Raw genomic sequence first — 20,363 nt, forward strand, 5'->3', positions numbered from 1 at the left:
CTGCCCCATGTCCCCCCGCCTCACAGCCTTCGCAGTATTCAGTGCTCTTGGCCAGAGGAGGAGGGGGAGCCAGGCCCAGTGGGAGTGGGGAATAGCGCTGGGCAGCCTTTTTAACAGCCAGAGGTGACATCCTGCCCAGAGGGTGGAGGCTGCAGCTCTGTAAGGATCCCACCAGGCCCCACCACGCTGGAGGGGAGGAAAAGATGGTCCCTTGTTTCTCCCGGTGTGCAGCTGCCAGGCTTTATTTTAGAATCTTTCCTCTGGGGTCCACAAGCCATCAGGCCTGGACTGAGGGATGGGAATGTCTTGAATACCAAGGGGCCAGGGTCCTCTGAGTAGGAGCTGGAGGCCAGAGGGCAGGACCCTACTGCATCACTCATGGGGTGGGAGAGGGCGCTGGGGGGATCAGAGCCTCTCCCCAAGCACGAGCCACTCTATTCCTCCCCGGGCATCGTGGACCCTGTAGAGCGTGCCCACGGACCTTGGTCATGGGCTCCACGAGGCAAACTCAACAGAAGGACCCAGCCTGACCCAGGGTCACTCTGTGACCTCAGGCAGACTGCTCACCATCTCTGTGCCTGGGCATCCTCAGCTGAGGACACATCAAGCGGGCTGTGGATAGTGACAGGTACCCCTGATGTGTTGCTGGCCTGGGGGGGCGGGGCGGATCAAGCCTGGATGCAGCAGGTGACCAGTTCAGGGTGAGTCGTCATTACTGTTAATAAAACTTCACTCAGTTCCGCGGGAGGCCCTAAAGGGCCAGGCTCAGTTCTGTCCTCAGAAGCCTCAGGACTTCCTAAAGGGGCAGGATCCACGGAATCCACAAAATAAGAATCTCTGGGTAATCAGCAGACAAATGGATAAGGAAGCTATGGTACATATACACAGTGGAATATTACTCGGCCATTAAAAAGAATTCATTTTAATCAGTTCTAATGAGATGGATGAAACTGGAGCCCATTATACAGAGTGAAGTAAGCCAGAAAGATAAAGACCAATACAGTATACTAATGCATATATATGGAATTTAGAAAGATGGTAACGATAACCCTATATGCAAGACAGAAAAAGAGACACAGATGTACAGAACAGACTTTTGGACTCTGTGGGAGAAGGCGAGGGTGGAATGTTTTGAGAGACCAGCATCGAAACATGTATATCATCAAGGGTGAAACAGATCACCAGCCCAGGTTGGATGCATGAGACAAGTGCTTGGGGCTGGTGCACTGGGAAGACCCAGAGGGATGGGGTGGGGAGGGAGGTGGGAGGGGGCCTCGGGATGGGGAATACGTGTAAATCCATGGCTGATTCATGTCAATGTATGGCAAAAAACCACTACAATATTGTAAAGTAATTAGCCTCCAACTAATAAAAATAAATGGAAAAAAAATAAATAAAATGTAAAAAAAAAAAAAAAAATTTCTGGGCAGTGAGGATTCAGGCCCAGAGGGTAGCCAAAGGGCTTTAGCGCCTCCTCCAGGAAGCCCTCCCGGATGTCCTAAGTTCCCACAGATCCGAGCTTCCCCAAAGCACCTCAACTACTCTTGCGCTCCTTGTTCTACCTGGTGATGTGTCTCTTTTCCCTTCTGGACTGTGGAAGGCAGGACTGGCTCTGCCATGTCTCCACACATCAGCAAGGTCTGGCACCAGGCGTACCGGGTAACAAAGTGCAGGATACACAGACAGCTGTGCTCAGAGGCACAGGGGCCTCAGTGGAGGAGGCCACAGGAACCAGTGCCGAACGATGTGCCAGGCTTGTGTGGACAGAAGGCTTGGAGATTGCTGCTGGGAGGGGGCTCGGGAAGCCAAGACAAGGACAGTGGGTCTGGGTGGGCAGAGGTGGGCCATGGGCACCTCCTGCTGGGCCCTGAACAAGCTGGGAGCAAATGCATCTGCAAGGCATTCTGTCTCTTGTGTCATTTCATCCTGGACTGGGGAGGGCCTTCCTCTTGGCACGGGTGACACTGGTTTGTAGCGAGTACAGAGTGTCAGTGAGTTTGGCTGCAGGGCCTAGGTCCTGAAACATCTTGGGGATCCCCTTGCCATCCTGTGGGCTGGAAATGTGACTGAGCTGAAGTCCAAGGAGTCCCATGGAGATGCCACTCAGGTCACTCTGTGCAGGCTTTGCCTTTCCTGTGGGTGGGGGAAGGGCCCACACAGCAAGCTGGAGAATGTGTGGGGCTAAGGAATCCCTGAGGGGTCTGGCAGGATGTCCAGGGAACCCCTGAGCTAGCCTGGCCCTGGGGAGTGCGGGGGATGGGGAAGGCTCTGGGCTGGACACAGATCTTCCTCAGCTTCTGACCGTCCTTGCTCTGTCCCTCAGAGACTGGCCGATGCTGCAGAGAACTTCCAGAAAGCCCACCGCTGGCAGGACAACATCAAGGTAAGAACTGCAGTGGCCTCCCCAGGCCTGGGGACCTGTCCACCCCCAGCAAGAGTGGATATGAATTCAGGGGAGGAGGAAGGGGGAGGCTGCACTCACCCACTGGCAGGGCACCAGGGGGTCCGTGGGGTGAAACCGGGAACCTTTGCCCAATGTTCAGCAGGCATTTGAGGTTCCCGAATACACTGATATGGGAGAGCCGCTGGGGGAGAGAGACCCTATCCCCTTCCTAGACTTCCCTAACAGAAGGCCCCCAGGCTGGGATCAGGGACCAGGCTGTCACAGCCAGGAAATCCTCTCCTTCTGCCAGCAGAGCCCAGAGTAAGTGGAGGCAGGAGATGCTGGGAGCAGGACTCTGCTTGAGGACGGAGGGTCCAGAATGTGGGGGAGGGAAGGAATGCCTCACTGACCCCCAGCCTCACATATCCAGGCAGTGTGTTTGATTCAGGGTGGGCTGGAGACACCTTTTGTGTCAGAGGATCACAGAAGAGAGGCCGAGGCAGGGTTCCTCCCAGATTCAGGAAACACCCCCCCATGCCAAGGATGCCCGAGCCTTTGGGGACCAGAGCAGTTGGCAGGGCTCGCTGTGTCCTCCACAGCCACTCGGGAATGTGGGTCATGCTTCCCAGTGGTGTCTGTGCTCAATGCAGGCAGAGGCTCTTAGAGCTAGCCCCTGGGACACAGAGGCCAATAAGGGGTGGGGGAGGCCTTGACTCACTCCAGCTCTGAACCCGGTGCCTCTAGGAGGTGGGAGGGACTGTTATTCCAGCTTCACTGATGAGAACCCTGAGGCACAGAATGGTTGACCTGAGGTTACCTATCGAGGCAGAGAGTCACAGTCAGCCTGTCAGATGCCCGGGAGGCTCCTGTCTGTGATAAAGACCCCGTAAACCTGTTCCTTCTCCCAGTCCCCATCCCCCCACATCACCCTGAACCCCCACCATAACACTCTTCCTTTGCTCCCTGGTGGGTGCTGGGTGCTACCCTCAGGGAGCTCACATGGGGTTGGAGGTAACAGATGATTGTCTACAGTGAACATGTAAATCAACTAATGATTCCCTGGACCCCGCCTCCCTCCCTGGGAGCTGATGGCTGGCCTTTTTCTTGCTCCCCATTTCAGCACTACAAACCCAACCCTGGGCCACCCTGCCTCTTCAGCCTCTTGATTAGAAATATGCACAGCAGCAGCCACTTTGCACTCCCTGGCCACGGGTACCTGCCCCCGCCTGCAAATAACTGCACCCTGCCGACTCCTCACGAGGCCCAGCCTGAGCCGGCACCCAAGGCCCCATCTGGCTGTCCCTGCCTCTCTCATGAGCCTGCCTTCTCCCTCTCCTCCTCCTGTGCTCCAGCCACACCCAACACCTAACTCCAGCCCTGTTTCTGATCTCTCCACCCACTCTGTTCCTCGAGGAAGCCCAACTTGTCTTGTGTCTTCGCTGTGAGTCTGTAGGCACATCAGCCCCTCCACCTGCTGGGTCTCCAAAACCCATGGCTCCTGCTCCGTCCTTTCCTTTGTTTCTGATGTATCTGCTCCCTCCCCTCCCAGCCCAGGACAGGTATGCAGAGCAGGCACAGAGCGGAGTGAAGGAATCGGGGAGTCAGGGACTGGAAGCCCTCAGCCTGGCTTTGTCTCCCTCCTAGTCCAGGCCTGGAACTGGAAGAGGAAAGGGCTGCCTCAGCCCCAAACCCATCTTCTCTTCCTGACTCTGCAGAAAACTCAAGGGTCATCTTACTGGATCCCTGACCCTTGATTTTCAGTCAATCCGAGACAGGAACAGCTTATCCCAGGCCAAAGGGGGCATCCCAGGGGCCTACCGGAAAGGAGAGCCTGGGTCTCGGGGGTGTCCGGGTGCTGAGACAGGTGCTATTGAGGACCCATTCCCCGCACACTGGGCACAGTCACCCAGCAAGAGCTCGCCCTTCTCTGACTTCAGTTTCCCCATTTGGCAAAGGCCTGGCTGGAACTGGGGGCTGTCAGCTCAGGTGTGATGTGTGAAAGGGTCGGTCCACACGTCAGGTCGTGATGGTGCAAGTTGGAGATGATGTGGGTGTACCTCTGCCCATCCCAGCCCATGGGCTCTGGGTGTTCCTGTCCTGAGGCGGAAGAGGGCTCTGCTGGCCCCTGTCCTGACCTGAGATGCCCCCACCCAGGGGTGTGACCACAGGGCCAGCTGGGCCCAGCCTCGTTTGCCTGATGTTTGTCTCCCACCCCCGCCAGTCCATCAGTCTCCCTGTTTGTCCCACAGACAGGGGCGGGTGGTGCTGTAGGCGCCCCCTCCTTTCTAGCTGCACCAACAGGGCCATTCTCCTCCCCAGAAGCAGCAAGCTGCCCAGCTTCCGAGCAGAAAGGCATCAGCCCTAATGCTGGGCCCATTAGCCGCTAGGCCAGCCAGCCCTGTCTGGGCTGCCAGGCAGAACTGCCAGGGTGGGAACTGTCTGTGCCACGGGGACCTGGGGACTTGAGACTGCAGAAAGGATGGTGTTTTTGTCCCTTGTAGGCACACCACCCACCCTTGAAAGTGTGCCCTTCCCAGAACCTTCAGGAAGGAGCCATATTCCTCCCCAGCACTCAGGAGCGCTTACAGCCTGTGCCACGACCCCGGTGGCAAACTCAGGCCCTTTGTACAAGCCAGGCCTCCTCCCAGGAAGGTCCTTACCTCCTTCCGAAGGGCAGCACCTCCCACTTCCAGTTAACTCCCCAGAGTCCCTCTCTTTGGCCGCAACTCTAGGATCAGCCCCCACTCCCCACAGCACCCCCCTTTGGTGCCCCCGTCTTGGATGGCTCCCAGTGCAGCTCCCCCAGGCCAGTGGCCCCGTGGGCTCATCTGTCTGCCCTGCTCACGGCTCCTATTGGCCAGAGGCAACTGAGCCTGACTCAGTGCTGCCCATCACCTGTCCATGTGCCCAGCCGGGTGCCCTGTGGACAGAGTGACCAGGGCCTCGGGCTTCTTACCCCTGAGTGGGGTAGGATTGGCACTCAGCAGTTCTGGGCACGGAGGAAACCCTTGACCCGTGGAGCCATACTGGACTCCACTGCATGGTCAGTGGGGTGTGGCCCTGCCTGTGTCAATGGCACACAGCAGGTCTGTGTGCAGACCTCTGAGAAACAGACAGTGGTGTACCCCCTCCCACACGCACGCACGCACGCACACACACAAGCACACCATTGACACCAGCCCACGGACTTGCAGGATCCTGGAGTCTGCAAAGTCAAAGCTGGGAGAAGAGAACATCTGGAAGGGAAGCGCCCCCCATGTTCCTCTCCCTGGTCCCAGGCCATGACCCCGCACTCCTGGCCGCAGCAGGGATAGAGAACCTGTAGCCACAGCCCTGGCCGCAGCCCTTGGACAGCGCGGCCCTTGTTAGCAGGCGGCCCCTCCCGTGGCCCCTGCAGACAGGCAGCAGGTGCTTTGGTGCGCATAACACTTAGGGTAGATGGAGATGGCCCGCCTGGCGGACACTGTGCCTGGTGCCAGCACCTCACTGTGCCAACATTATCCGCCATCTAAACGGTCACCAGGGAGGAGCCGGGCCAGAGCATGGGTCGTTGGGGGGCAGGAGAGGCCATTGGTCCCAGGGCCTCAGTGCCAGCCCCACGGCCTGCAGGAGACAAAGCCCTGGCCTTGGGAGTGTGATGGAGGAAGCGGTCCTGCCCTGGGGAGTCTGATGGGAGAGACACAGCCCTTCCCTGGGGAGTCTGATGGGAGAGGCGGCACTGCCTCGGTACTCGAAGGGAAGGCTGTGAAGGCTGGGCCAGGCCAAGGAGCCGGCTGGACAGGACAGGTGGCTCCCTGGCCTGAGGTCTGCCCCAGCCATCGGGCCTGCTGCCTGCTTCTCTGCCAAGCCGGCGACAGACGGCTCTCTCGGAAAACAATCCACTTGGCTGAGCTGAACTGGCCATGAGCCAGGGCAGGAAGGCCAAGCGTCCTCACTGGTGCAGTCGGAGAGCTGGCCTGGGTCCTGCATGGGGGCCGGGCAAGCAAGCGGCAGTCGGATCCGACCAAGCCACGGCAGCTGCCTTCCACGACACCAAACGTTAGGTGTCAACTGCTATTCCGCCTGCACGCCCCACACTCACTTCCTCGCCTTCTACCCGCCTGCCAGCATCCCTCATGCTCTCTCTCAGAGAGTGTGTGTGTTGTGTGTATACAAGAGCTGTGTGGGTCCCTAGCCCCACCCCTCACATGTCGTGTATGCACAGAAATCCACCTGCGGGGAGACGTGTGTGAATTCAGAGGGGTGATCCCCCACTCCCTGCCCTGTTTGAGCAGAATGGCCCCTAAAATAGCAAGTAATGGAGGGAGTGTCAGAGGTGTCAACCCTGGACATTACGGACACGTGTCTCACCCCTGCCAGGGGGTTTCTTCCATATTCAGGCCCTTCTTGGGGCTGTGGAGTTGTCAGCACAAGGGAGCCCACTCATGGGTTGAGTTGGCCCAAACCCCTGGAGAGGCTTTGCTCCTTGTCCTCTTAGCATCATCATTCTTATTTTACAGGTGGAAACCAAAACCCTAAGGTGAAGCCTCATGGAGGCTGAAGGGTTTAAGGGGCACCTTGCCTCATCAGTGAGATGGAGGTGACCCTGAGGAGTCTTCATGGGGCCACAGGGACTTGTGAGGCTTCAGGCTCAGTCGCCACTCCTCTTCAGGATCCCAGAGCTCACATGTTCGGGCCCAGCCAGGAGGCCAGGACCCTTTGCCAGGGCCCCTGCATGTAATCACCCGGTGGTACCGCCTCCGTGTTGTGTCTCAGAGGCGGGGGCACTGGTGGTGGATGCTGGGGCACCTGCAGGCCAAAGCAGACACAGAGGCTTTCCAGGGACCCTCCCACCGAACCTAATGACCCTGTCCCGCCACATCCCCAGTTCCACATCACATCTGACATAATGACCGCAGCTGGGTTTACAAGGTATTTTCACACATATGACCTTGCCTGCCACCATCAAAGCTAATGCCACTCTCTACCAAGGAAGGGGCATGGACTGGCCCTCTCAAGGTGGGAGAGGTAGGGAGAAGTCCTGCCCATGTGTATCTGAGCCCCTGGGGGACAAAGTGTTGTATTAGTCGCTCAGTCGTGTTTGACTCTTTGAGACCCCCATGGACTGTAGCCTGCCAGGCTCCTCTGTCCGTGGAATTCTCCAGGTAGGAATACTGGAGTGGGTTGCCATTTCCTTCTCCAGAGGGACACAGACTGCATACAGATTCCTGAGCCTCCCAGGTAGTCCGGAGAGGGACTGAGTCCTTCCGTGTGACACATTCCCCCATGCCACTGATGCCACCAGCATCTCATCCTGCACTGAGACCAGGATAGAGAGACAAAGGGAGCCATTGGAGCAGCTGCAGGGATGGCCCAAGTGAGCGCCAGAATCCCGGGGACCGTCCCAGGTCAGGCAGGACGCAGGCCTGGCCTATGAGGGGACCTCAGAGGAGGGTCCCTGTGAGGGTCACTCTGGAGGCCTAGAGCCACCGACCCCCACACATGCCCTTTCTTGTCCTTGCAGAAGGTTTGCCTAAAAAGTTGGTGAGCGAAGCCACATGTTCTAATCTGCAGTCCTCCCACTGTGCCTGCCTGTTTTCATTACGGAGGGAAAGAGCATCCGAGCCGTGTTTATAACCCCCTTTTAGATAACAAATCACATTTTCTTTTCGCCAGCGAGTGTGTTGAATTGATATTTTTCCCCTCGGTTTAATGGGTTTGTGTGTTCAGGAATGATCTTCATCAACCGAAACTCCTTATTGTGTTTGATGTAATGTCAGCTTTCATTACGCACTTCGGTCAGAGCCGGGCCCAGGGAAAGGCCGAGCACCCTGGAGCCTGGGCCCCAGCCCTTGCCCCTACCTGAGCTCCAGTCTCCCTGGACTGGTGGGTGGGCAAGCGCGGGAGGGTTTGGAGATGAGTCAAGAAGGTAGGATGGAGCCAGGGTGCGACTCCTTTTTTTCTCTCTGCCTTGGTGTCCTCTTCTTTGTAACCGGGTCATGGGGCTGCTGGGAGAATCCTGTACTGCAGTGCGTGTGAGGCCCTGCTAGACACAGCAGATGCCTCACAGGACTGAAACTTCAGTCTTTCAGTCATCAGGAGGTTGTGGTCTTACCCAGGCGTGGCGCCAGGTGTGTAGTCAGTGTTCCAGAATGTTCAAACTATGCCCATAGGTCCAGCCAGTGGCCAGACCTCTGGTGGGAAACAGCCCATACAAGTCTGGGTACCAACCAGCTCAAGCCTCACACCAGCACCTGGACAGTCACCAAGGCTAAGCTCCTCCCTGAAGCCCAAGGAACCTGAGCCCAGAGAGAGAATAGCATAGCCCTGAGGTCACACAGCAGGTGGGACCCAGCCAGGCCCGGGCAAGGGATAGCCCATCGTGGAGTTAGTGCTGGCGCGATGTTGTACAGCCAGACCTTTGGGAGCAGACTCGGTCATCCTTCCCACTTGCAGACCACAAAGAAGCAGGCTCCCTGGTGAGCAAGGGCCCACTAGGGCCATGCTGCAGGTTCCTGCCGTACAAAAGAGGGCTGAGGAGCACCGGGGGAGGGTGACTCAGACCGTGGCCCTAGCTCGAGCCCGGCCCTAGGGCCATCAAGGCAGGGGTGGGGTGGCCCGTCCTGAGCGGTGGCACCTGATGGCACCAGATTCACCTTCTGGCGGCCTCTGTCAGCCGTGCTCAGTTCTGATTAAAGATCATTAAACATGAAATTAGCCCGTTTGTGTTACGGGTCCCCGGGGTGGCCGGTGATTATGACGTGCAGATGGCCGAGAACCCCGGCAGCGGGCAGGAGGGCCAGGCCAGGACGGGCGGCGCTAGGAAAGGCAGGCAAGGCCAGGAGGCAGGCGCGGGGGCCGGGCTTTGTTTTCTCCCGCTCCTGTTGTGTAAACCCCCTCGCATTTCACAACAAATCACAGATAATTAATAAGTACATGCCCGTAATGAGCAGGCTTTTTAATAGAAGAAATTGGAAGATGCGGTGTCGAGTCATTATTTCACTCTGTCCCAGTCTCGCTCTATTTTTCCGTCTTCCCCACTTCCCCCTTGGTTACTGCCTCAGCCAGAGTCTCCGTGGACAGGCTGGCTGTCAGCCTACGTCGAAGTAGGGCTGCAAGGCAAAGACCCAGGTCCTGGACTTAGGGAGCCCTGGGGGATCCCACCCCAACCCTGGGGCTACCACATCCTCCTGGTGCCTGTGAGGGCCCCTGAGGATGGTCTGGCTGGGTTGGGGGTTGGGCCTCCCCAGCCTGACTCATTCAGCCCTCCCTGGACCGCAGCTTTGGATGGGGGAGAGGGTGGTGTCTGCCCCCCACCCAAAGAATCGAAGGGGGCCCTTCCAGGCAGGCCTCAGAGCTGGGGGTCCTGGCTGCACCTCAGACCATGACTGTTGAGGCCTCTCTCTCCCACCAGGAGGAAGACATCGTGTACTATGACGCCAAAGCCGATGCTGAGCTGGTGAGTGCCCCACCCTTGCTGGAGGGAGGCGGGGAGCTGCCAGAGCCACACCCCTCTCTTCTGAGACCTGTAGCCTGGGCCGGAAGAAGAGTGTTAGGACTCAGCATTCTGAGTCTGGCCTTGCAGGGCTGTGATCCCGCAGCCCCCCACCCTGCACCTCCCACCACTCCCTAGAGACCCTGACCCCTCCCCGGCTGTGTCTCTGAGGCACCAAAGGGCCCAACTTCACTGTGCAGTGTGGGGCGGGCCCAGCCCATCCCTGGGCAGGACGGCGAGGCCCATGGACCTTCTCCGCTGGGTCAGATCAGGTGCCTCGTCGGGAGGGCAGAAGGCTGCTGCGTGCTGGGAGAACAGGGGAGAGCGGGAGCAGGTGGGGAGGGCTTTCTGGAGGTGGGCCTGCAGGGCGGGGGTGCGGGCGTGTTTCCGGTCAGCACAGGTCCCTTTGCTGTGGTGAGGGGACCGTGGCTTCAGTGTGCGGGCCACCGCACAGCCAGGCCCCGCCATCAGTGCTGGCCCTGGGCTAAGTCATCTTGCCCCCGGCCCTGTAGAGGCAGCCTGCAGCCTGTTCTTCAGATGAAGGAGAGGGCTCTGGCTCCTCAGGGGTCACCACCCCCGAAGTGGTGACCCTGGGCCTGGCCGGAGAGCCCGGAGCTACACGGCTCTTCTGCCTCCACTTCCCTGACTGGTTCGTGTCTGCTTGGGCAACTCTGCAACAGAGAGAGGGCCCCATCACCAGGGGACTCACATGAAAGATGTGTGACCATCTGAGGTGCGAGGGGGCCTACAGAGGAGACCAGAGTGTCTGAGGGGGCAGGCACAGGCAACAGACTGTTTGGTGAACCTGCCAAGGTCCAAGTTCATCTGCCTGCCTTGAGGCAAAAGCAGTTGAACCCCACTATCTCCTCTGTAAACGAAAGTGTCACAGTTCAGTCTCTGGAGTCACCTGTGCTGGCTGGTGCAGGAGACCCCAAGTCTAGACTCCCACTCCCGGGCCTGTCAGCCCTGGGGAGGTTTCCCGGGAGCCCCCAGGATATATCTGATAGCACCAAGAGGTGGGCAGGCAGGAAGGGATTCCTGCAGAGGGTCTGTGGGTACCAGGCCAGCCTCAGTGAGCCTTCAGGAGGGCAGGCGGGCAGGGGGCTCGAGAAGGCGGGGTGGGGGGCGCTAAAGCAGGTGTGCTTCCCCCTCGGCTGAGCCTCCGTGGCTCCCAGAGAAGTTGCTAAAATTAAAGCTGGAATCTGAAATTCAAATGAAGAGCAAACCTTTAATTAGACCCTGAATCTAATTTCTTACCCCCCTCAGCAGCGGGCTGTGATTTTAGCAATCAGTGCTTTAAATATAAACCAGGAGACTGCGGCTGCCCACCATACAAAAGCCCCTGGGCGTGGGGGCAGCACTGAGGGGCTCCTGGGCCAGTCTGGTGCCCGACCTCCTCCCTGGACTCCCTGTTCCCTGCAACCCCCAACCCCTACCTCTATATCACTGCCCCCAGCCCCTTGGACATCTTCTGGGGGGAGGGGAGGCTGGAGACTGCTCAGGGAGGGGATTCACCCCCGGGTGGGACTGGGCCAGGGTCAGTTAGGCAAAAATCCCAGCCCTCCCAGCCCTGCCAGTCCCAGTATAAATATCACCATGCACACATTCCCCAACTCTCCTTCCTGCCTGTTGTGTTGTTTTGTTTTTTTAATCTTTGCCAGAGGTACAGTTAGAGATCTTTCTAGACCATTTACTTTTAAATTACCAGCCAGAAGGTGGGGGTAGGGGGGAAAGAAGGAAGGAAAAAGTTCGCCAGCTGATAGCTTATCAGAACAGAATCCAAATGTCACATTAGTTGGGAAAGTTGGGAGATTAAATTTTCTAGCGCCCTTCATCTGCCGCTGACATTTCGGGGGCTTTCTTCTCCTGCGCTCCCCCTCCTCCCAGCAGAACGTGAGTCGCTCACGCCTTGGCTCCCCAGCGCTGGCCTCCGTTCTCAGCAGCTGCCTCTGCCCCGGCTTCTGAGGGTCTCCCCTAGGGTGTGCCGAGGTGGGCAGCGGGGTGGCACCCTGGGTAAGGGGCAATGGGAAGGCAGCAGATGGCTTGGGTTTTGCCATACATCTTGAAGAGATGAAAAGGGTGTTTGTGCAGGAGGCCCTTCCGGCCAGCCAGCCAGCCTGCTGCGCGCCCCCATCCAGGCAGTAATTCATTCCCCAGACCTGAAGGTGGACTCTCCGCACTCCCTGGGTGGGGAGGGCACATCTGGCTGGGTGGGGAACACGAGGGGTGTGCCCAGGACCCAGCGAGCCAGTGAACAAGCGGTGGGGCCGGCCGTCACGTGAGATCCACCCGGGAGAGCAAGCAGCTCAGCCTGGTACTGGGGGTGGTCACCGGAGGGGGGGCGGTGCTGAGGGGCAGTGCAGGAACCTATGTCTGGTTCAGCTGCTTGGGTTCCCTCCCCCCAGGTCACAGAGCTCTCCAGCTCTGCGCCCCCCCACCCCCACCCCGCCTTGCCTGGGTCTCACTGATCTCCCCTTGCCTCCCCATCTGGCTTTCCCCGTTTTCACCTTCACTCTCTACTTCCATCTTCCCTTCCCCCTTGCACACCTGCACCCGTGCCTGCCCACCGCCGCCGCCGCCCCCCCTCGGCTGCGGCATCAACACTGTAGTCGCAGACCCACTCCCGCCAGCCTGTGGTGGGCGGGGGCACACGGCGCATGCCCAGCCTGCCCGGCGGAGAGATGCCGTAATTGGCACCTGTCAGACGGCGGCAGCTCATTTTAGAAAGTCAACGGGGGCCTTGCTAGTCCTGCTGCTAGCGGGCGCCGCACACCCCTCCTTCTGGAGGTTACTGGGCCTCCATGCTACCGCTGCCCGAGCCCAGCTCTCTCCCCAGGACTCCCCCCACTCTAGCTCAGCCCCTGGAGCCACCCCACTGCAGGGGGTGGTGCCCGCCCCCTCCCCTCCCCCCCACCCGCAGGTGGAGCTAGGGCCCTCTCCCTGGTGCCAAAGGAATGTCGTGCAGGGGGTGGGTGGGGCCAAGTTGCGGGGTGTACTCTCCCTCCAAAGGGAGGGGGTTCTGAGGCCACCCCCATGATTACACAGAGCAAGTCCTTGGAAGCCCGGCGGGGTGGGGTGGGGCGGAGCCCACTCCTCCTCTCTGCCTCCAAGAGTTGCCTCCTTTGCTGATCATTGATTTTCAGGGATGAGGGGAAGGGCTTGGTTTGCTTTTGGTTTTGGAATTCAGGTTTAGCAAATATGGCGATGGCGGGTGGGATGTGTGGGGCAGGGGGGAGTCACAGGATCTCTGGGCGAGGGGTCCATACCCGTGTCCCACTGTCTGGGTGTCTCTCCATCTCTCTTTGTCTCTGAATGCGGTAGTCTCTGATTCCAAGATGCCCCATCTCCCAGGTTCTGGCCCCTCTGTCTACAGTTCTGTCCAACCCCACTCCACCATTTCCCAGCCCTGACACTACCGTGGTTGTCCGGGTTGGGGGGTCCCTCTCTGCAGGACGACCCTGAGAGTGAGGATGTGGAAAGGGGGTCCAAGGCCAGCACCCTCCGGCTGGACTTCGTTGAGGACTCAAACTTCAAGAACAAGGTCAACTATTCATACACAGCCGTGCAGATCCCCACGGACATCTACAAAGGCTGTGAGTGCGCGGCGTGATCGGGAGCATCCCTTCCCACCCATCGTGGGGGGCACGGCCCACTGCCCCGGTGCTGCCAGCTCCCGGGTGCTAAGTCAGTGCCATCTACCTTCAGCCCCCTTCACCCAAGGTCACACGTGCTCACCTCTCAGAGCCGCCCACACACAGGCATCAGGCCACTCTCAGGCACAGCCTCACACTGCCTCTCAGCAGGGTATGCAACACTGAGCCTCTCACCCTTTGCATGCATGGTCTGCCCATGTGTATCCATGTGCCCACACAAATGCATGCACATAACTATTTCCCCCACATGCTGGGCCAAGTCCCCACTGTCCCCAGAGGAGCTCCTCCCCCCACCCTCGCCCATTCCCTGGCCCCAGGCAGGAAGGGTTGAGGAGCTACCACAGTAGATGGACACAGGGGTTGGGAGGACAGGGAGCAACTTCTCATTCACAGACATGGACCCTGGAACACTTCCCTCGTCATTCTTGGTGGGTGGGGCGGGGTGGGGTGGAGATAGAGGTCAGGGGATTAGGTAAAGGGTGGTTGAGACTCCCAGCTTCAGGGACAATGTATGTTGGCATAATATGGAGACCAGTTCACTACAGCTAAAGGATTCAAGTCAGACATGAGGATGACCTTGCTGAAGAACTTGCGAGGTGCAGGGAGAAGACGCCAAGAGTCAGACACTGACTGGGGAACTCCAGCTGCAGGATTGAAGGCTCTGGGGTCTCTTGGTCCTGACGTAATTCTGGGGGCACCCATAGGGTAGCCTCAGAATTGAAGGGGCCCATGGGTGGGGGTTCTTGAAGCAAAGATTCCGGAGCTTCTGAGTGATCTTCGGAAACCCTGAGAATCCTCCAGGGTTCTCAGGGAGGCCCCCTCCACCTTTAGGGTCAGCCAGGCCATCTGGGCAGCCGCAGGCAGGAGTGAGGGTGGATGTCCCTCCAACCCCCCAAGGGCCGCCCGCAGGCCACCTGGCTGAGCCAGCCGAGGGGCACTATCGCAGGCAGGCACGCTAATTAAAACAGGAGCCACACCACCCTCCCCAGTCACCCCTCGCTACCCACACAAATTACATTTTATATGTTTTTTATTTACTGTGTCACTTTTAATTAAATCTGTAATCGCCTGCCTGAGGGGGCATGGTCCCCGTTTCCCAGCTCAGCGTGATCTAAGAGTGTGGGCACGTGAGTGTGGGTGAGTACGCACAGGGCTGAGTAGCACGCCCCTTCCAGGTGGGGGGCTGACTGTAGTGTGTGCACGAGTGTGTCTCACAGTGAATGTGCGAGCAGGCAGGTGGTCATGGACACCTGCCAGGACAGCCCAGCCAGGTCTCCTCTCGGTCCTTGACCTGAGTCAGGGACACCCCTCTGCCAGCAGCTAGCAGGGCTCCCAGGATGATGTGTCTGCCCTAAGCCTCTCTTTGTGCAGACGGGGGAAACTGAGGTCCAGTGAGGAGTGGGACCTCCCAGGCAGACTCTTGCAGGGCGGACAGTACAGTGTGAAACATTGGAGAGCCTGACTTCATTTTTTTCCTTAGAAAGAAAAATAGAAATTGTACAATTCACTAAGTTTCTAAATTAGGAACGAGACCATAACATGCTGTTCAATAGGCACAACCAGTGCTAGAAATGTGTTTTGTTTTCACATTACGGTCAGTTAAGGGAAGCCACGGGGCCTGAGAGAAGGGAGAGAGTGCCGAAGGGGGCAGAGGCTCCACAGACTGGAGAGCAGAGGGAAGAATGCCCTGAAATATGCTGGCGCCCCCTAGGCTGAGACCATAAAGAAGGCTGCGACCATAAAGAAGGCTGAGCACCGAAGAATTGAGGCTTTCAAACTGTGGAACTGTGGTGCTGTAGACTTGCTTGGACAGCACGGAGATCAAACCAGTCCATCCTAAAGGAGATCAACCCTGAATATTCACTGGAAGGACTGATGCTGAAACTAAAGCTCCAATACTTTGGCCACCTGATGGGAAGAGCCGACTCACTGGAAAAGACCTCAATGCTGGGAAAGATTGAAGGCAGGAGGAAAAGGGGGTGACAGAAGATGAGATGGTTGGATGGCATCATCAACTCAATGGACATGAGTTTGAGCAACCTCCAGGAGATAGTGAAGAATGAGGAACTCTGGCATGCTGCAGTCCATGGGGTTGCAAAGAGTCAGACATGACTGAGCGACTGAACAACAACCTAGACTGTGGGCTGACCCTGGAGCATTTGCCTTTTCTTTTTTTTTTTTTTTTTCTTTTTTGGTTCGTGTGGCATGCAGAGATCTTAGTTCCCTGACCAAGGATCAAACCTGCAAACCTGTGCCCCCTGCAGTGGGAACTCAGAACTCTTAACCCCTGGACCACCAGGGAAGTCTGCATTTGTATCTTTAAATCCCAGCTTTGGGACTTCTCTGGCAGTCCAATGCTTAGGGCTCCATGATTCCACTGCAGGGGGCACAGGGTCCACTCCCAGTTGGGGAACTAAGGTCCCACATGCCACATAGCATGGTCAAAAACTTAAACAAAAAATAAATCACAGCTCTTCATCTAAGGGTTTCTTGAGAGAGCTAAGTCACTTCAGTCGTGTCCAACTCTTTGCCACCCTATGGACTTTAGCCTGCCAGGCTCCTCTGCCCATGGAATTCTCCAGGCAAGAATACTGGAGTGTGTTGCTATGCCCTCCTCCAGGGAATCTTCCTGACCCAGGGATTGAACCTGTGTCTCCTGCGGCTTCTGCATTACAGGCTAATTCTTTACTGCTGAGCCACTGGGAAAGCCCCTTGAGAGAAGAGCAGTGCCTTTGGAAGACATTATCTGGTTCTCGTCTGGGGTGTGCATCTTCAGGGAGAGGGGATGGTGTCAGGGCTCCACCGGGGGAGAAGGGAGGTGGGAGAAGTTAGAGGAAGAAATAGCCCCTGGGGGAGCTGTTGGGGGACAAAGGCCTGACAGTAGAAGGCCTGCTGTTTTTTCTGAGTGTCCCAAATGCAGGGACAGGTACAATGCACATGTGAGGATATGGGCTACACGCCTTCACTGGGCAGATTTAGGGCTGTCCTGAGTTGAGGGGGGGTGGGGCATACTGCTTAAGCCATCCTGAGTCTCTGCCCAGGTTGAGGGATCTACAGGATGGAGTCCATCCGTCTAAGAGAAGCCCTACTCTGCATATGGGTCTGGCCACCCCCACACACCGGTCACACGTGCAGCCACAGCGGCTGGCGGAGACGGAGGGTTGGGTAACTTGTTGGGGGAGGTGAAAGCAGGATTCATAGGTGTTCTCCTGTAGGGGCAGAGTGGTATGCAGGTATGAGCATGTGTGCCCCTGTGCCCATGGCCGCAGTCAGGCTGCTGGGCAGGTAGGTTTAGGGGTGAGGAGGTGACGCATGTCGCTGGAAACAGAGGTGAGATGTAGGTATGCCTGGTGTATACCTGCAGGCAGTGTGCGAGTGCAGGGTGTGTGTGTGTGTGTGTGTGTGTGTGTGTGTAAGCGCACGTGCCAGTGTTGGAGCAGGATCATGGCACAGCCCCTGCCCCTCCAAGAGCCCCCGCCCCCACCCCTGCCTGCTCCTGGCCCTAGTTGATTAATCATGGAGCTGAGTGGCTTCCAGCTTATCAGGTACCTTAATAGCTGAATAATTCCAGCCCCATCATCGGGCCCTTAATTGCTTTCTTGTGGCTGCAGCCCGGAGTGCATGCTGAGTGGGTGAGCTCCCAAGGGACCAGCGGCAAGCTCCCGGCAGCAGGCCGGATGGGCGTTTGGGCTCAGAGCTCCCTGCCACCTGGGTGGCCCCTCTGCAGGGGCCACGGGCCCCAGCTGCCCTGCCTGGTCATGTGGGGCCCTGGCTGAGGGCAGACTGAGCTGTTTCTTGGGAGGGGATGAGGACCAGGATGTCTTCATGGAGGAGCTGGTGCAGCCCCAGCTGAGCCCTGGGAAGTGAGGGAGACCCGAGGAGGCAGAGAACTTTCTGAGTGGGAGGCACGTGAGTGGGTGTTGTGATGAGGTTCAGCGGGGGAACCGCTAAAGTGCTTCCCACCCCAGCCCCCTGCTTCACCCTCCAGCCACCGTCATCCTCAATGAGCTCAACTGGACGGAGGCCCTGGAGAATGTGTTCATGGAGAACCGCAGGCAGGACCCCACGCTCCTGTGGCAGGTCTTCGGCAGTGCCACGGGAGTCACTCGCTACTATCCAGGTGGGCGCCAGCCCATCTCCCCAGTCCACTCAGCACCCCACCCCCTCCACCTCCCCCCACCTCATCGTGGGTGTGTGGGAGGGGATGGTCACCTTGTCCATTTCAGGGTGCCCTGGCCCACTGCTTCAAGGCCTGCTACCTGGGCCAGGCACTTCCTTGCCAGTATCCTCCCCCCGCCCAGTCATCTCCTTTCCTCCCACAGCTACGCCGTGGCGAGCCCCCAAGAAAATCGACCTGTACGATGTCCGCAGGAGACCCTGGTGAGCGGGCATGGAGGGGTTGGGCAGGGACACCCCCTCAGCTCGCCCGCCCGCCCCCCTCCCTCCCAGTATCCAGGCCTCCGAGCAGGGCGCAGCCAGCTCTATCCAATTTTCATTTCACACATCGTTGCCACTGGAAAATGGATCCCATCACCCAGGCAGGCCTCCCAGCTGCCTCTGCCCTCATCCACTGCCCGGCTCTCCACCCTCTGAGGACTGAAGGATTGGGCCCATGGGAGTTCCCAAGGGGGATGTGTCCTCTGCAGGGTTGGCCAGCCCCTGCCATACCCCTTCGGAGCCCTGGACACCCCTACCCCCTCCCCGCCTCTCCTGCTGTACTCCATGGCCTCATCCCCTGCCACCTGTTCAACCCCCTTCGCAGCTATGACTCTCTGCCCTTGGCATCTCGACCCAGGCCAGGGGAAATGACAAGCCACTGAGGCCACGGAACACACCTCCTGTCCACTCTCTGGATCACGTGCTCACCTCTCCTTGGGGTTGTTCATGTGTTGGGGACCAGGTCACTCATGCCACGGGCAAGAACTGTTTCATTAAACGTGGTATCCTCACTGCCGAGAACCCTGTCCGGCCCAGGCCATGGACCCACCATAGGATCATGTTGAATCAGTATGGGGGTGAAGGAAGGAAGACCCCCCACCAAGGTCCCAGTAAGGCTGGCCCTAACTGAGGCTTCTCCTGGGCAGGTATATCCAGGGGGCCTCGTCACCCAAGGACATGGTCATCATCGTGGATGTGTGAGTGAGCGGCGCTGGCCAGTGGGGTGGGGGCAGGGCTGGGGACTGGAATCTGCTGCTGGGGAACATCTTGGAGGAACACTACCAGGCGCCTCCGTGACCCACCCCCCTCCAGGAGTGGCAGTGTGAGTGGCTTAACCCTGAAGCTGATGAAGACGTCAGTCTGTGAGATGCTCGACACGCTCTCCGATGACGACTATGTCAACGTGGCCTCGGTGAGTGCCAGGGGCCCGGAATAGGTCACTCCCTCCCAGCCCCTGCAACCCCTTCCTTCCCTGGGCCAGCCTGAGGCCACTCACCACCGTCTCGGTCCCTGCAGTTCAACGAAAAGGCGCAGCCTGTGTCATGCTTCACACACCTGGTGCAGGCCAACGTACGTAACAAGAAGGTGTTCAAGGAAGCTGTGCAGGGCATGGTGGCCAAGGGCACCACGGGATACAAGGCCGGCTTTGAGTACGCCTTCGACCAGCTGCAGAACGTGAGCCCCCTGGGTGGGCGAGCGGGCGGCCAGGGACGGGCGGAGGCCTGAGCTTGGTGACACCAGGGAAATCAACACAGATGGCCTTGTTAGCATCCAAAAGGCAGGTCAGGCAGACAGCACCGTCTGCTGTGGGCAGGGAGGGGCAGAGGGCAGGCCTACCCTGGGGAAAGAGACAACCCCCCCCCGACTGGGGAGGGGCCCAGAGCTGACCGTCCAAACGTCTCCTCCTGCCCAGTCCAACATCACTCGTGCCAACTGCAATAAGATGATCATGATGTTCACGGATGGCGGCGAGGACCGCGTGCAGGACGTCTTTGAGAAGTACAACTGGCCCAACCGGACGGTGAGGCTCAGCCCAGGCGGGAGCTGCCCCGACCTGGTCTGGTTCAAGGGAGGGGCTGTCCACTGGTGGCCACGGCAGTAACCTCAAGCCCCGAACAGGTGCGCGTGTTCACTTTCTCCGTGGGGCAGCACAACTACGACGTCACACCGCTGCAGTGGATGGCCTGCACCAACAAAGGTACCTCATCCGGCGTCCCTGCCACAGGCCTTGCCTGCCGTGTCCCGCCATCCATTGGGTTGGTTGTCCACCTGTCCTTCCACATGTTCAGCTTTCCCGCTGCTTGTCTTTCCATATGTGTGACTGTCCATCTGTCTATGTGGCTCCCTTGTCTGTCTGACTTCTTTCTGCCCATCTGATTGTCCATTGTCCATGTGTCCCCCACTCATCTGCTCCTGAGTCTGTTTGCTGATCAGTCTGCCTCTCCACACAATTGGGCCTGGCCCCCCGGTGGACTCTGAAGTTCACCGCCATCCTAGAATGAGGGCCTTCAGGCCTCAGGCTCCTCCTTTCATCCCAGTTTTGCTTCCTTACACCCCTGCTCTCACAGCCCCTTGCGTGTCGTCACAGGGTAATGGCAGGGGGCATTAAAGGGCCGTGAGTTCAGGGGAAATGACACCAGAAAAAGGGAAGCTGAGAGAGAAGTCAAGGCTGCAGACACACCCCCAGGGTACAGGGCCCCTGTGCCATGCTCCCAAGCACCACCACCCAGGCCCACCTCTGTCTCCCCTCCCCTCTGCAGGTTACTATTTTGAGATCCCTTCCATCGGTGCCATCCGCATCAACACGCAGGTAAGACTGGGGTGGGCCAGCCCTCCTCGCAGCCCCTTTTCTTTGCTTGGCTGGGGCGGTGGAAAGATGGGCTGCTGTGTGATGTGAGTGCCCCCTGGTGGCTGA

At 58.4% G+C, this 20,363-nt stretch overlaps 1 protein-coding gene across 4 annotated transcripts in view; it reads left to right on the top strand.

Annotated features, from left to right (window-relative positions):
- CACNA2D2 (calcium voltage-gated channel auxiliary subunit alpha2delta 2) overlaps positions 1-20,363 on the top strand; it is a 141,632-nt gene that overhangs the window by 104,610 nt on the left and 16,659 nt on the right. For all 4 annotated transcript variants that reach the window (XM_065933616.1, XM_065933615.1, XM_065933613.1 and 1 more), the window contains exons 4-14: positions 2,324-2,383; positions 9,777-9,821; positions 13,309-13,450; positions 17,499-17,630; positions 17,833-17,890; positions 18,595-18,645; positions 18,761-18,860; positions 18,965-19,123; positions 19,362-19,469; positions 19,568-19,646; positions 20,209-20,258. In XM_065933616.1, the coding sequence (XP_065789688.1) occupies positions 2,324-2,383; positions 9,777-9,821; positions 13,309-13,450; positions 17,499-17,630; positions 17,833-17,890; positions 18,595-18,645; positions 18,761-18,860; positions 18,965-19,123; positions 19,362-19,469; positions 19,568-19,646; positions 20,209-20,258 (984 nt within the window). The remainder of the gene's footprint in view (positions 1-2,323; positions 2,384-9,776; positions 9,822-13,308; positions 13,451-17,498; positions 17,631-17,832; positions 17,891-18,594; positions 18,646-18,760; positions 18,861-18,964; positions 19,124-19,361; positions 19,470-19,567; positions 19,647-20,208; positions 20,259-20,363) is intronic.

Source organism: Muntiacus reevesi, chromosome 4 (assembly GCF_963930625.1).
Source record: "Muntiacus reevesi chromosome 4, mMunRee1.1, whole genome shotgun sequence".
Taxonomy (NCBI): domain Eukaryota; kingdom Metazoa; phylum Chordata; class Mammalia; order Artiodactyla; family Cervidae; genus Muntiacus; species Muntiacus reevesi.